At 37.9% G+C, this 16,690-nt stretch overlaps 1 protein-coding gene and 1 long non-coding RNA gene across 2 annotated transcripts; one reads left to right on the plus strand and one right to left on the minus strand.

Annotated features, from left to right (window-relative positions):
• Positions 1–1,314: 1,314 nt before the first annotated feature.
• On the minus strand, positions 1,315–7,102 carry slc35f6 (solute carrier family 35 member F6). Its single transcript, XM_015053124.1, has 6 exons — positions 6,873–7,102; positions 4,200–4,272; positions 3,594–3,765; positions 3,178–3,393; positions 2,979–3,089; positions 1,315–2,052 (listed from the first exon to the last, which is right to left on the minus strand). Exons 1-6 carry the CDS (start codon positions 7,079–7,081, stop codon positions 1,565–1,567), a joined length of 1,269 nt encoding a protein of 422 aa, XP_014908610.1. The 5' UTR covers positions 7,082–7,102; the 3' UTR covers positions 1,315–1,564.
• A 6,775-nt stretch (positions 7,103–13,877) lies between these two features.
• On the plus strand, positions 13,878–16,067 carry LOC106960150 (uncharacterized). The gene is made up of 3 exons (XR_001427511.1): positions 13,878–14,163; positions 15,209–15,345; positions 15,835–16,067. It is a non-coding gene; the product is annotated as an uncharacterized LOC106960150 (long non-coding RNA).
• The last annotated feature ends 623 nt before the right edge of the window (positions 16,068–16,690 follow it).

The raw sequence follows: 16,690 nt of genomic DNA on the forward strand, positions 1-16,690 counted from the left end.
AACATTATGTTCAAGCTTTTCAGCTTCTTCCATTTCTAGCCTGTAATTGTCTGACATTTTGGGACAAGAACAAATTCTTCACCTTGCAGAATAATTGACCCTTTCATGCATAGTGGTCACTACAGTGGACAGCTGTCTAAAAGCCATTTTCTTGTGCTTCTTGTGGATTTTTATGTTATAAATGCACACAGACCACTGAAGTGGACACTAATGCATCATAAAATATATCAACTACTGGCCATCAGCTGCAAATGCAAGAAATTATTTTGTTAAATCCAATATGGCCAACAGACAAAAAAAAAAGCAAGCCGACCAACCCGGTCCCGCCTCCTACTGTAGACGACTCTTGCAGGTAAAACAAAAAAATAATATTGTGACATCAGATGACCCCTAAAGAACACTACTGATGTTATTTTTCAAATAACTTTGTATTTGGAGAAAATTACAATTGATCACCTAAAAAGATTTAATTTTTCCCCCCCCCTACCTTTTTTTAATGCCTTAAAAAAAAATAAAAAAAATTGGAAGAAAATCCTGACAAAGGATCATAATTCATGCATGAAAGTGTTAATGTCAACATTGACTTCACTTTCAAGTGTGGGGAATACATTTGACCTCAAACCAGGAAGCCACCTTCCAGTTATAAAGAAAAATAAATGCAACAAAGAAACTGGCGGTATAAGAAAACACAATACCCAAATGAATTTCTGTAAATCTTCCCAACTTCTCACCAAAAGAAGATGCTTTTAAAATCTAGTTAAAGTCAGTTTAAAATGATCCGTCTTTACATTTTTATGCGAATCAGGATTTCTATGCACTTTTATCTGGTATAACTTCCACTTGCATCATGGGGCTCCCAAGATTTCTGTAACTAGCATAAAACTATCTGCATGCCGAGCAGTTATTTAGGAGTGATGCCAGTAAACTGGCTTCAATTTGAAATAAATAATTTGGAAAGGCACTGCTAAATAATGCTGTGGGCCTGTTTTTGCCCATGTAATCTCAGAGAGCCTCCCAATATGGACTCTTTGAAATACCAGGACGATTTAAATAAAATTCAATTTAAAGATTGTTAATGGGCATCTCAACAGCATATTAACCCAGACAACACAGTACCGGTTCAACAGACAAAGCTGCCCTCTCAAACCTAAATCCTATAGAAAACCTGTTATAAGTGTGTGAAATGTTATAAGAGTAAGTGCTATTGAACAGATAAAAGGGGATTGTACAAATTATTCCCAGCAGGAGGACTGATAAGTGTGCCAGCAGTGACTTTGTTTTGTTTTTTTCCCCTGAATGAATGAATGTATGAAGTCAAATTGAGTTGTCTTTAATAAAGTGGTGTCAGGAGACTTAAGTTCTCTGCAAGAATAGAAAGGCCCCTTCCCCGCCAAAAAAAAAAAAAAGTTAAAGAATTACTTTTAAAAACGGTTTCATATTACAGCATTTTATCAGATCAGTGAAAACTTGAGGCATGGACAGAAAATGCGTAAAAAACGCCTGACAGCATTTACAGGAGCTGCAGTTTCTGTGGAATTGTTTTTGCAGAGTGTTTCAGCTCAGTTTATGTGTCTTCACTGGCCGGCACCCTCCCCTCATTCAGCAGTCTCTCCCTTTCCGCGTCGCTGCCTTCATCGTCCAGGTTCATCCTGGTGGCGCACCATGGTATCCTGGCCAGCAGGGGGCGGTGCAGTCCGTTGTAGAGCGCCGTGCCCGTCAGCAGGACCAAAAATCCCAGAACCTGCAGGCCGTGAAACTTCTCCCAGCCCAGCGCCAGGCTCACCACCCAGATGACCAGCGTACGCAGGCTGTCCAGCACCATCCGGGTGGTGGCGCTGATCTCCTTGGTGACACTGATCCCGGCGAAGTTGAAGAAGGCGATGCTGACCGTGTTGCCCAGGAGAGCCAAGAGGATGAGGGGCTTGTATCCAATCTGACAGAAGGCGTCCAGCGCGTCCTCCAGGACCTGCCGAGGATTGTCACTGAAGTCCCCGACGTGGATGAAGTACATGGGGATGAGCAGCAGGGAAAGGACGACAAAACCAAACAAGCCTGAGGGTAGAAAACACACATTTAATCAACCAGCTGTTTAAGTGAAATCAAACTAATATCAGCTCAAATTTTGGTTTTTGTGACCAAAGTAACTTGTGCTCAATCTTTTCTAGCCTCTAATATGTTCTGTTTTTACCTCTAGCCATCAACTCTGATCAACTTTTCTATCCCTGCTTGGCCCGGTATTACAAACGCCTTACAGGGGTGGTAACCCAGGGTGGCAATTTTTTGGGGAGGCTCAAAGGATTTTTTTTTTCCCCCCTTTATGGGTTTTGCAATTTACATAAAACTCACAGTATTAACATTCTGGGATTTTTATGATAAGCAATATTCCAGTATTTGAAAACTACTAAGTTATGGTTGATTTCTTTGGGAAGATGGAGTTATTGACTAGGGGACATGTTAAACATATCATCCATCGGTTCATACCTGCTGATGTAAATGATTACCCGTTAATTTACTGCAATTTGCATTAAGAAAACACATGAGGTCACTGGACTGTGAAACAGAAGTGTGTTTGTTGCAACAGGCCTACTGATAGGTGAGAGAAGACCTTTAAGGTACATTTGTGCTCCATTTCTCAGCTCTAAGATGATTATTTTATTGCAAACAGAGGCTACATGAAATTCCATAAAGCTTACAAAGTGCCGTGGGACAAACTGATACATCAAGTAACGGTTCAGACGCAGTCAATACCCAGTAAATGACTAATACGCTTAAAATGGAAATAACCATAAACAAGTCAATTTTAGTGATGTTTTCTTTCAGGCATTTTTGCCACTAGTATCAGTAGATGACAGATTCCTTGTCCCTTACCTGTCTGGTGCGTTTTGTGGTATTCGCGTCGCTGCCAAATTAGTGAACTTTTTTTAAAGATTGTTATATCACCACTTTTTTTGTTGTAGCTTACTTATTAACTTGTTTACCTTCAGTGCCAACAGCTCGAAGAGGATGCACATCGTGCTTGTAGACAAACTTTTCCTCCAGCACCATCTGCACCGAAACGATGATCTGAGCCATGATGATCAGGAGATCACCTGCAGAGCAGAAGGTGGACTTCAACTTTAAATCTAATTAAAACAGTTTGTCTTTATGTAAGGATTTTGCCTTGGAGAAAGTTTTTACCCGTGATGACATCAGTGATCTTGTGGGAGTCATCTCTGTGGCCGCTAACAAAGTCGGCGAGTCCCACTACCACCAGGCCGAGGATGGTGATGAAGATGCCGAGCCACTGGCTGGGTGCGAGCCGACGACCCAGAAAAGCTACAGACAGGAGACCGGTGAAGATGATGACGGCGCCACGAAGCATCTGGAAGCTGGAGGCGCTCGTCATGTTGAGAGCTAGAAAAGAGAAAACAGTTCTGCAAACAAGACTAGAATTTTTTTGCAGATACACTGCAAAAAGTTTTTACCCAATTAATGAAGAAAAATTAATTATTGATTCTTAATGTGTGATTGAAATTGTAGATTTCCAATCATTCTCCTTGACTGAACCAGCAAACAAACCATACGAACCGCTCGGGTCGTTCTGCTGAACTTACCAACATACATGATGGACGTGGCCGTCATGTCACACATTGCAGGAGGGAAGAAGAGTAGAGGGTTGAAGCTCTGGCCGACGTTCATTCTCGGCTCTGGGCTGCGTTTGTCATGGAACAGCAAGATGTAGAAGACGGCGAGGCAGCTGAACTCGCCCAGAAACATTCCCACAGCCTGAAAGAGGGAAAGACATTCACCGGTGATTTAACTTAAATCTCACTTCTGCCGACAATGTTTCCCTGAACAGCAGTTTACTGAAGTGTTAGGCTAATGCTAGCATTTTTCCGCTACATTTTGATACGACTTGTCGATACAACATTCCTTTGTGATAACACCAACAGAAGTTGTTCTCCTGCCTCATAAAATTACTACTTTATGAGGTTACAATAGTCAATACAGTCTTGCTTTGACTGTGAACATAATTGCAAAAGACCTACACTGCTCAGTAAAACACTGATTATTCAGTGCATAGGAATATAATATGTAAAATAAGTTGAAAATACTTCAGATAGACAACTAGTTTATACATCACATGTGCCCTTTTCTGTGAACAAAAATTTAAATCATCTCTGCTATAAAATGTTGTCATTTAAAGCATATAACTATACCTGTACAAATGGATGGGAGAAGGCGTGTTCAGGGTTACCATGGCAACCCTTTGCTGAGAACATGTCAGCCCATCTGTCAGAGAAAAACACATCATGCAGATTGGTTACTGACACACGAGTAAGCATGATAGCGGTGAATGTTTCGACTAGACTTCAAAAAATGTCAGGAAGCAAATACAGTAAAAATAATGTCTGACATACAAGTGTGAATGTCAGCAGGCCAGACTCACTGCAGACGCAGACAAAATGGTGATGATGCTGCATTTTACTTGTGTGGTTAATGAGTGCTTAGGTCATCATAAAGCCTTTGGCTAGTCACAAGAAGCATGACTGACACGTGAGAGTCGTGTCCTCGCATGCCAGTCGGGATTCAAATGTTCGCTTGAAATCCATCAGGTCAATATCTACAATAATCTTCTGTTTACAGCATCACTTTGCTTTTACATACGTTTCCACAGCACTTAAAACAAAATGCAAGCAGCGGCAGAATGACTGAGCTGCCATCTCTGCTGCCGGGAAGTGGCTCTGTGACAGGTGAGCCGTCATGTGACTGTAGTGAAATCTAACCTGTAAGTAGCAGAGTTCCCCTCTGAGCAACATGACAGTGCAGGGATTTGTTTTTCTTCAGAAGCAAGTATTCTTTTTCAATAGAACCCGACACAAGAAAATGGAAGCGAGAGACAGGAAGGACAACGCTGACATCACAAAATATTGGAGAAGTTAAAAAAGCCAAATGTTAGGTTTCACCTTCTATAGGAAAAGATTATTTAATATTTAAAAATAGAATTGTTGATCTATACTTCACTTTTAGGCTGTTACTCAAGAAAACCTGATTATTCTATGACTTTAGATTGAAAAACGCACAACTATGACATTTGAAACTTTACAGTCAGACTGCAAATGAGGCGTTTCCAGTCAGAGTTCCTTCTTTAGCCTCGGATTTCAGTTTTAAGTCCAATCAGTAACAATCAAGATATTTCAGTCCTGCTTCTTAAACAAAGCCAAGTTCACTTTCTGTTTTAATAATGCTGAAATCAAAAATGTCATTTTTACAACAGCTCCCAAGAGAAGAGTTTAAGCTTAATGTGATAAATGATTAAGACAACAGAAGGAATTGCATAAGTTTCAGTAGAATATTTCATAGTTTGTCATTTGAATAAATTGGAATTTATCACTTTGCCTCCGTTTCAATTTTTCTTTCAGTGCAAAATGTATTCTTGCTTCCATTTTGTCTTTAATGACAAAATAGTAATTAAATATTTATCATCTACTCTGGTTAGTTCAACTGTTTTCTTCAAAATTAACATCCAATTTTGTTTGGATGACGACAAAATTATTAAATAGGCTAAAAAAAATAAAGCATACTTATCATTTATTAAAAAGCAGAACATAAAAAACAAACACTATAAAAAGACATTTTGGAAGGTAGTAAATATTCATTGAAACTATTAAAACTTTAGTTAGATTCGTTTACAAATGTAATTTCCGATAATCTTTTAACTCTAACAGCATATTTTCTTAACCCACCCAAACATTTTGATTTGTATTGAGCTGAAAATGTTGGTCCAGTTCCCCGTTTTTCTAATTTGTCACATATTTGTCTGAAACATTCATCAACAAGACTAATGCTGAAGCCAAACTTGCTAAAAACCTGAGCTTAACTCTTAGGCTGCTGTTGCCAATAAGCGGCAAATCTTGTTTTCAGGGGGGAATAAATTAAAAGTCTTGGTAAAGTTTAATTAATTCAAAAAATCTGTAAAGAGGTACTTTTCAAACGATTCTAGATTAAGACATTTTAAATCGATGTCCTGATCTCTGAAATGATGAACTGTACCCCAGTCTGTAAATATAAAACACAAAAGTTGGTATCTAATTTAAGTGAATTAATTAATTGGAGTAAAATGAGTTAAAATATAAACACTGTTGCTGGTAATTTTACTCTTTTCTTTAAGAAAACTAAAATGCATTTATCTAAATGAATAAGGACCTGTAAAATTTACATCATTTCTACTCAAAAGTAATAACTAAAATCTAGCGAAATAAAACATAAACGCAAATTCTAGCAGTTTGTTTTATTGTTGGATATTATGCTTGCTACTGAGAATTTTACGACCAAATGACAGCAAGTCATGCGTTGACCTCAGTGTACCATATAGTTAGCAAAACAAGGCTATTCATTTGAAGCCCTGCGAAGTAAGATACATTTAATCGAGCTTTATTCAGCACAGGTGCCTTAAACTATCTTAGAAGAGTTGACAAATGCTAATTTATGCGGTAAGCAAAAACTAGGTTGTTTGTTTCTCATTAGCAACCGTTTCCTGTCAAAACCTTAACAGGAACATTTGCGTCAATATTTCACTCTGACTGCTGATGCTTTTTACACAAGCATCTCAATAGACAACGTTGTTTGGCACCTAGCTTGACAACAAGACAAAGTATTTTACCATTTGGCGTTAACAGCTAACGGCTAGCTACACCTGTGTTGTTGGATAAAAAAAAAAACTGTAACACGACTTAATGTATGAAACACTCAATAACGACTAATTCACGTAGATAAAACGGAAGAAAATAAGCGTTAAATTTAACCTGATTTAAGTTATTCAAGTATACTGTAATCAACTAACTTTAAACGCATAACACTATTTAAAAAAAAATAAAGCTAAATGTACTCACTTTGCGGATAAGGTGTTGATGGAGCCAGTTGTGAGCATTAGCCCCGCCAGGAACAGCTGATATTTTGTCCAAGCCATGTTGAAGGATGGAAACGAACCTGTAACACAACAACCACCGAGCTGTGTGCTCTCTTTAAAGGGAGCCCGGTTGTTTATTGATGCACTTTCCGCATACTCTCGGCTGTCTGTGAACACCACATGACAGCTCATAGTCAGCTGACCTAACGGCGTGCTGCCTTCACGGACGTCCGGAAATGACGGAGGGCAGAAACTCACTTGATGTGACTGAAAACTGCAATTCTGATTATTGATTCCTATCAAGATGGACTCGTGTATTTTTTTTGTTTATATTTCACTTCTAAATACTACAATTGAACAAAATAACTCCAAACTTTGGCAAACTACAAATCAATCTTTATAATACATGTAATTTTTTTCAAGAACAGCTTTTTTCGGCATTCTTTCACATAAGTCCAATTTGATTCACACCAGAGCAATGGACTTCTGCAGCTCCTCAAGAGTTACCAGAACCCTCTTGGTAACTTCTTTTATGATCTCATTGCCCAGCATGTCAGATTAAATATCCACATGCTGGTTGGCTTCCATGTTTTAGTTTTGGTTATATCATCTGCTCTTAGTACTGATGTTGTAAATAAATAAAGATCTGAACATGTTAGGACCTTGCCTGACATGTTTCAGGTAAAGAAAGCCCTTGGGCCACGACTCTTTGGGTACACACCCATCATTAACCCATAACCTCAGTAAGAACTTTCTCACAATTGCTTTTTACATAAGTATTAAACTGTAAAACCAACAAATACAGAACATTGTTCCAGTTCTTTAAGATTTTACAAACTGCTGACAGATATTTGCCATATAAAAAAAAGACAAAACTTTGACAATCCAGAAATCAAAACATGTTACTGACATGTTTTATGTCCCACTCACTTGTTCACTAAGACATCAATCAACTCCAGGCCTCGAAGGCCAGATTCCTGCAACTTTTAGATGTGTCTCAACTTCAACACACCTGAGTCGAATAATGAGGTCGTTAGCGGGACTCTGGAGAACCTGACTGCACTTAGGAGGTGATTCAGCTGTTGGATTCAAGACCAGGGAGACATTCAAGAGTTGCAGGACACCGTCCCTCGATGGACCAGGATTGCCCACCCCTGCCTTAATCACTAATTTGAGTTTACATCATTCTTTAAATTTATTCTATAAAATTTAAATAATTACAAATTTGCATTTGATGAAAAATTAAACACCATTGGGTTTGAGCTTAAAATAATATTTTTTCAGTATTCAAGATGGATTGATATTTTAATGGCTGATCCTATAAAACTAGATTTTAGACATTTTTTTTTTACACCTACATGCATCGACAGAACACTGCAGAGGAGGAAAATAATGTTGCGTGGACAGCAGGTGGAGTCAAAGTCTAAGGATACATCAGGTCTGAAAGTGGGACCACAGTATTTTCTTCCCCTGTGTGGCCTCACGTGGTTTAAAATTAGAACACAAATTCTACTTTCCATCTGGAAGTGGCATTTTATGAGGTCAGTCTGAGGCTTTCTGAACCACACAAAGTACAGGCTATCATTCAATAAGGGTTTAAGGCAATTCAGTAACTACTAGTAAATAAAAAGTCATTTAAATGGGTAGGAGGAAAAAGAAATCGGTAAAAAATAAAATAAATAAAAACCTTTGCCCGGATGCTTGACCTGCCCCTGCTTTGAATTCAACACTGACGTTGCTTTAGAGATATTTTCAGTTTTGTGCCGCTGGTGTTAGAGAGTGCTAAAAAGGACTCCTGGTGATTTCACAGACAACATATGAGAAGAAGAAGTCATTGGCTGATACTTCATGTGAAGTGTGTCATCTCTTCTCAGGAAACAGCACTAAAAGCTCAAGGCCCCTTTCACCGTCACATTTAACAGTCTTAACTGTAATAAAATTTAAAATTAGCACGTGACACCTTAAAAGTTAGAGGGTTCCTGTTGGTCTACATGCTGTCGTATGAAATTATAACATTAAAATCTGAGCCTCAGTTACTGTGGTGCATTTTAACCAGAATGTGGAAGTTTCACCTTCAAGGGTTTTTCTGTTTGCTTTCTGCTCAGTAAACTGGAATACATCTTAGCTCAGTGGAAAGAGACACAAAGCAACCTTTGTCAGTCCTTTACCATAGGAAAAATATTTCAGTAGACTTTTTTTTTAAATGTACCAAAAGACACTTTCCTGTTTTGATCAAATATAAACTAAAAAACAAGTCCAATCCTATATTTATTAAGTATCTTAATGAAGAAATGTTCATGCATCAATGTTTAAAGTATTTGTTTCATTTGTGGAAAAGAAAGGAATTGAATTGTACCTTAACAGCAAAATCAACCAGATTTTAAACAAAAGATATAAAAAAATGTTTTTGTGGAAAAGAAATTAGGACACCCTATCCCATTTAACTGAAATAAATCAGCTCCTTGTAGTTATATAGTTATAGCACATACTGATCTCACTGCTCACTTTCAGCTGTGAGATATTTGAGGCATTTCTTCCATCTAGAGCTTGTTATGAGTTACCACACATCAACTCAATTAGACTGAGGGCTGGACTTTGACAACACCCAAGACTTTAGTTGCAGTTTCTTGATTTCTCTTAATTCTCAACCAGACCTTCTGGGTCATTGTCGTGTTACATTGTTTTTTCTTTGTTATTCTCACCTTCCAATAAACAGTAACTGGTGAGCTGACCAGGTTCTGCAGCAGTAAACTATCCCCAAACCATGACATTTCCAACTCCATGCTTCACAATTGACATAAATTCTAGAGTTTATGCCAAATATATCCTCTGTTCTGGTGTCCAAATATTTTTTAATCAATCCAGAAAAAATGCTATTTGAAAACACCTGGTCATTATCTGCATTCTCACAGGTAAAGTTGAATCTAGCCTTTATATGTTTTTAGTGAGCGAAGGTTTTCTCCACACATATCTATCTCCTTTTATAGTTGTGCAGCAAGGCACTGCACATGGCGACATCGGAAACAATGTTGTATGTAGAGAGTGCCCCCTTGTGGATGACAAATGACACACATGTTGAGATTAAAAACAAAAATCAATGACTAAAAGTCAAAATAACGTCAGTACTATCTACGTTTATTATATAAATATAACAACAAAAATGTTTTGTTCTGTTTGTTTCAGTATGATGCCACTCATAATGTATAAAGCACAAGGCAAAAAAGTAGCCAACAAGCAGCAAATTTCAATCTCACTTCAAGTCCATTGAAAAACGTTTTGGAAAATCTGTTACCACGGCTACGACGAAGCATTACATGTAAACAGAAAATGGGTAAAGTAAGTTTCATGGTCTACTTGATATAATGTGGTTATCTGACTCCAATAAATAATGTATTTGAGCAGAAGGTCACTGGATCAAAGATTGCATAAATCATATTCCAAAAGAGTCTTCACAAGAATTAGAACCACAATTAATAAATATAAAGTCTTTTGAAAATAATCTCTGTGGTTTTTTCTTTCTTTTTAGAAATGCTTAACTATTAAGAGATATAAATGAAATGGTTTGCTCACAGGGATGTTGGAGGCAAAATAGCAAGGAAGGGAAAAAATGATGAAAAAACTCAATCTTTGATTGAGATTGGAAAATATTCAAAACCTTTTACTAAGCTGACTAATAATCTTGGTACTTTCCTCATGTTGACATTTCATCCTAAGATTAAAATGGTAGCATTTGTGCTACAAAAAAAAAAAAAAAATCTAAAAGGGGTTGCAGGTGTATACCTTTAAGATAAGCAAAGTCTAACACATGCTATGTAGTACTTTGCCAGAATTAGTTTGTAAGTTGAAATGTCATTCCTAACAAACGTCTACGAAGGTTTGGAGGCAACACTTGACACCTACACCTAATCTGATAGACTGTTGTTCAGCCTCCAGGGGTAAAGTTCAGCTTAAACTCATCTTACATATTGACATGAGATGGGCCGCAGAGCGGAGTCTGTTTCTCCTTAAGATCCGCGGTCTCTCAAGTGACTTTGTTGTTGAATTTTGAGACACATATTAAAATTAAACAGGCACATCCCTGAGGAGCTAAAACATCTGGAGCTGTCATGCAAAATCCATGAGTCCCCAGCAGCATTAGAGTTTCATGTTCAACTGTCTGAATGTGTTTGATTGACAGCCGGCCCTTGGTGGCGTGAGGTCTTGAGAAGGGTAAAGTGGTCAGACAGTCTGATTTAAAGCCACTGATATGTCACATGGTCAGGTCAGACTGAAAAAGAAAACACATCTTGAGAAATCTATCTACCTTCCTATTTACTGCCGAAAAACCTCCTACTGACTATTACTTATTTATGCTGTTATCCTCCTGCTCTGAGTAATTTGTGTCATTTTTTTTAAAAGTACCAGGTCGAAAGAAATCTCAATAAAATTTGTTTGTGCTCTAAATTTAGGTTTACATATAGTTATATCATACTGTTCTTGCAGTGTAAAGAGAAAAACGGACTGAGCAGCACTATATTTTGTCGTTTTTACTCCATAATCCTCCCAATGGGACAATCTATTGCAGTTGTACAATAACATTTCAAGTACTTTCTGACAAATCCTCTTGAGGTTGATCGTCTTATTAATTCACATGCATTAGTCCAGGAAATTCTGATGTTATCTAAATTTTCTGAGATGTACACACAAAAAAAAAAGAAAAAAAGAAAAGAAAAACCCTCAGAGGATTTCACAGTGAAGCGGCTGTTGACATCACTGGGACATTTTTAGCATTTTAACTCTATTTGCATATATTCCTAATCTTTCTGGGGAAGCCTTGTGGTTTAGTGGATCCAAAGGCAGAACCTCGGAGACCGAAGAGCTTAGATGAAGCATTTAAAATAAGAAAATGAGAGGTAAGTCCAGTGATTTGGGTACAGGTTGAAAGAGCATGTAGGGGAAACTGAAATGGAGGTGAAAAAGATAGCGGGAAACAAAAAAAAGAGTGTTAAATCGGTTCATTAAACTTCTCAGGTAGGAACTTTTTTTTTCCTAGGCAATATTTTAAGGCTCATGTTTTCATCCAGATGAAAAAGAAATATGATTTTGTAAGAGTGAGCAGACAGGGGAACTTAAACGGCTCTGGATAGATGAGTCAGTTGTCTCAAAGGACAGTCAGGGGTCAAGTAGGCATACCAACACACAAAGAGAGGAAGAACACAGGAAGATGACCCTAAAAAGAAAACTGAACGTCCAAACTCGTATCTTGCGCCGCAGGCTGTTTTAACAGGAGTTTATTGTCCTCATTAGATGATTTGGTCCTACTCACATGTGTCCTAATGCAATCCATTAGAAGTATGAATAATTTGGGGCTTATCTGTATTGTCACTTCTATGCATTGCCATACTGAAGATACTGCCACACAGGGTCATCGACAATTTTGGTTTTTGCAGAGAGAACCATTTTTACATTGTAACTAAGGTTTTTTGACAGTGTGAAATGCCTTGTTGCTGAAAGGTGCTGTAATGATTGATTGATTTTCAGTTTAATAGCATTCCCTCGTCTCTGTGGCCTTAGACTCCTAATTACACGGTATGCTTTCACATTGATTTAATAAGGTACTGTACCTTTGCAGAAGTGATATTTTAGTATTATAATGCATTTTCTTTTCAAACAAAGGTCACAAGACAGCTGGAGCCACGCTGATTGAGGGAAATCTAATTAATTATCCATTTGCATTGCAGATTAAGCGGTTGTGGAGAATCATCCAACTGAAAGGCAATGAGGAAAAGTAAATTGTTACAGGAGAAGAGAAAGGTAAATTAAAATAAAAGTCAATGCTGTATGAAGAGTGTGGATATCTGCGAAGTAAAGTTATTATTTGCTCCAATGGCGGAGTAATGGTAGTTGATCTAGCTCCGTTTTTCAAGAATAAGGGATACAATCATTGTCAGGGAGTGATTGTAAGAGTATGAAACATCATTGTTCCCCCTAGTGTGGCCAAACTTTAAATTAATCTTTGTGCACTGCAGAGCTGGAGGAAAAGATCAACACTGCATGCTCTGGAATACATTCATGTCTTTCAAACAAAGCTCCCCTGTAAGAATGGACTGTAAATAGGAGACTCTTTGCTGCACATCTGACATTGTACAGGACGTTGCAACAATGATGCCAAACGTCACTGCAGAAAACAGCAGTAAGAGTTGTTTCAACACGGACAGATATGTTCCTATAAACTTTTTCCCTACCTGGAAATGAATATGATCAAGTGGAAAGAACATTAACTGGAAAGAGAAAGAGAAGGAGAAAGAGCAAGACAGAGGAATAATTGGGACTCATCTAAAACTTGGTGCAGTTGAAATGGTGAAGCAGAGGAAACAGGTCTCTATCACATTGGCAAAATAAGAAGGTAAAGTATTACCATTAACAGATTAGATTACTTAATATTCTTTGTCTAATAATAAAACACATGGAAGTAGGCAATTATTAGGTCAATAGAAAAGCAATAATTTCCTTTTTTTTATATAAAAAAAATTATAGCCACAGGCATGAACTGGTTCCTGCCCCCTAAAGAGAATATGTATGAAAATGTTTGCAATCAGTACATATTGGACCGCATTTGGGCGCCCAAACAAAACAAGCTCTTAATTTATTTGCATATTGCACAATAATCACATATGATAAATCTGCTCTTATTGCAATAAGAAATTAACAATCATGTGTGCTTACCTTTAAAACCCTGCCTCGTTTTTTTTTTTTTTTTTGAAGCTAGCTTTCAACAAAAAAAGCTAGTTTAGGATACCTGTCATCTGATTGACAAGTTTCTAAGTGTATGGAAAAAGAAAAGTGTAGCTGTCATACAGCCCCTTCAAGGACTGTATTGTAGTCCACTTTTATGTGGATTTGCTGATCTGAATTGACATGACGCCACCTGCCAATCATTCTAGGGCGTTTGTCAGCAACTGACCAATCAGCGGTCGCAATTTGTCCCGAAGTACACGCCCCTAATTTCCGTAAACACTCCCGTTCATTATTGCTAACGCTATGGCTAACCCGCTGCGGTCATAGAGATTTTCGGGAAAATAAAAGGAAATCATGGTCCAACTATGTCAGTGGGTAACATGTAACTCCTACAACTGTTATCCAGAGCGCTTAGAGGGCAGAATACAATTTATTACATTTTCAAAACCCAAAGAGAGTGTAGAATAAAGCAAGAAATGGATCAAAGCCTGCAGCCCACCTCCTATCCAGTTGAATGAAACTGTGAACACAACTACCACCTGCTCGTCTGTGTCAAGGTAACTGGTTACAAACATCATTTGTTGTCACAATGACACTGCATGACAGTCAAATCAAAGATCAATAAGTAAATGTAGTTACTCTTGATTTTTTTTGTGTGTGTAAATTCCAATGGTAGCGTCCTACACAGCTTTCACACTCATCCAAAGAGACTCTGTGCCCCTCATTTTTCCTCTGACTGCGAAAGACTTGGGCTTTAAGTTGATTTCTCCGTTGTACCCGCAAATAACCTTATAGACCTGATGTAGGACTCGGATAATTTTCTTGGCTGTCGTCTTTACCTCAGTATTGGCTGATAATGTAAAAATGAGTCAGATGTATTGAGTTTCACTACCTCTGCCATTATGGCCACTGTTTGTTTGTCTGAGGTTTGCTCTACTTCCGCATGGGGATGGAGCCGGCGTCATGTGGGCAGACTTTCCAGGATGAGTTGTTCATTCAGTATTTGTTTTTCTTCTATGGACTATTTATATTGGCCAAGATAATGAAACAATTTAACAGAATTTCAAGAATAATGGTAAGAAACAAGAGTTGCAATTTTGCCATATTTCTAGACCGAAATAATCGTGCTCTGTGTGTTTCTGGAAGATCCGAAAAGATCTTGATTGAGTATGTTTTTTTTTTTTTTTTTTTTTTCCCCCCCTGACTAAATTGGGATTGCACAAGAGGTTAGAAACAACCATATTTGGACACTGTAATGCAGCCGGGATGTCCTCTTTGTTTGATGGAGGGAAGTCACTAAGCTTTAAATCTGCCTGAAGTGAAACTTCAGAAAACAAATCCTGGTTAGGATTTTGCTGCTGCTTTCTGGACCAGCAAGGATAAGCTGCATTGCCTAATTTATCTAAGTGAAAAGAAACCTCAAAAATCTAGAACTTAAAACCATTGTGTATAGTCTTATTTTGCTTAATTAAGCAGATTTTTTTGTTTTACTGCTAAACTGCTGTGGTTTTTAAAATGGAAAGCCATGTGATGGAAAAAAACGCTGACCTGTGACCTGCTGTCATCCCTGACTCTTCGTCTCCTCTCTAACTACTGTATCAGCAGCACAGCGGGACATTGGTCGTGATTATGCATCAGTCGCTGAGGGATGTCCATGGTTATGCAATCGCAGTCCAGTGGTGCTCAGCATCTCAGAGGAAAGAACCTGAGCGCTGTTTATCCCTGGAGTGACCCTAAGAGTAAGGAGAACCTTCTACCTCACTGTGTGAAAACTTATAACACAGGATATTAATATTGGATTTTATATTTTTAGGTACTCAAATTTTGTATTCATCATTTCAAATATTCAAAGTTTTACAGTTTTACAAATCAACTTAACCATGCCTGAAAATGAAAACATTAATGTGTAAATTCTCTCAGATATTATATATTGAATTTATTTTACCTATTTCAACCTCTTCAGAGTAATAAAACATTCAGCAGGCGTCCAAGATTAAATAAGGTCATTATTTAATCCAGCCGTCCCGAGAGCAGCAGACAAACAGATTAAGCCCTGGTTTGTTTTGATGTTTGATTTTTAGCTCAATTTTGTCATAGAACAATAATATTATCAATGTACAACAAGATTACAAGGTTTTTGATCATGTACAGATGAAAGATATTTATAGTCAGCTCATCATTCACTGTCGAGATCTCATTTTCAGCAAGCTGTGCCTGCGAATTCACAGACACATCAGCTCATATCTGGGCTGAATATCTAACCGTCAAGGAGCTTCTGCACCAGGGTGGCTGGGCTGTGCAGAGTACAGAGGGCCAGGCAAATTTTCCTGCAGTTCTTCTGGAGGGACACCTAATCACAAGTGACAGAGAGGCAAAACTGGAAATTTGAAGGTAATTCATGTTGAAGTCAGGAACATTTCCAAGTCTTTCTTCCCCAGACAAAAAAAAAAATGATTGTGACATGATGCTGTTGATTTTAGGCTTTCACATACACCTTAAAGCTGCAGTATGCAACTTTTACATATACCGGTACATATTTGTTGAAACTGTCTCTGTGTCATGCTAGTCTGGTATGAGATAGATAATCTTTGAAAAAAATCAAGCACTAATCTCAGTGCTAACTGGAAACAACCAATCATAGCCAGCGCTGTAAATCATGCCTGTGTACACCGCTCCTACCCCCCTCACTCATACAACTTTAGAGCCTGTTGTGAATGCTAAGTGTAGTTAGCATGGCCAACAAAGATGTGGATGAACTGTTTTCCTGCAATGGTAAGTTGTTTCTCTGCCATCACCACATTGAGCAGGACGTACCCGAGGATGATTGACAGCTCTAACGCCTTCCTCCTGGCTCTGATTGTCTGTTTTTGCCATTTCTCCAGATGGCAATAGTAGCTCAGGGAGGAGGTGAAGGAGCTTGATTTTTCTTTTCCATATATAATCTGTGTCATAATTTACTGTCACCATATTTGGACAGTTTTAAAAAATGTGTAAAACCCCCCCCCCCCCAAAAAAAAAAAAAAATTTTTTTTTTAAAAATTCAAAAACACACCATAAAAAATTATTACATAATATTTTTAAAAA

Source organism: Poecilia latipinna, unplaced genomic scaffold (assembly GCF_001443285.1).
Source record: "Poecilia latipinna isolate Pla-1442-1.1 unplaced genomic scaffold, P_latipinna-1.0 Scaffold1160, whole genome shotgun sequence".
Lineage (NCBI taxonomy): Eukaryota > Metazoa > Chordata > Actinopteri > Cyprinodontiformes > Poeciliidae > Poecilia > Poecilia latipinna.

What these genes read in the sequence shown, in the direction of transcription:
- slc35f6 (XM_015053124.1), bottom strand. Translation starts at nt 7,081, where the DNA reads ATGAGCTGTCATGTGGTGTTCACAGACAGCCGAGAGTATGCGGAAAGT. An exon ending in ATCAACACCTTATCCGCAAA is followed by an intron (nt 4,273 to 6,872) that starts GTGAGTACATTT and finishes TTTCTCTGACAG; the next exon opens with ATGGGCTGACATGTTCTCAG. An exon ending in GATCACTGATGTCATCACGG is followed by an intron (nt 3,090 to 3,177) that starts GTAAAAACTTTC and finishes TCTGCTCTGCAG; the next exon opens with GTGATCTCCTGATCATCATG.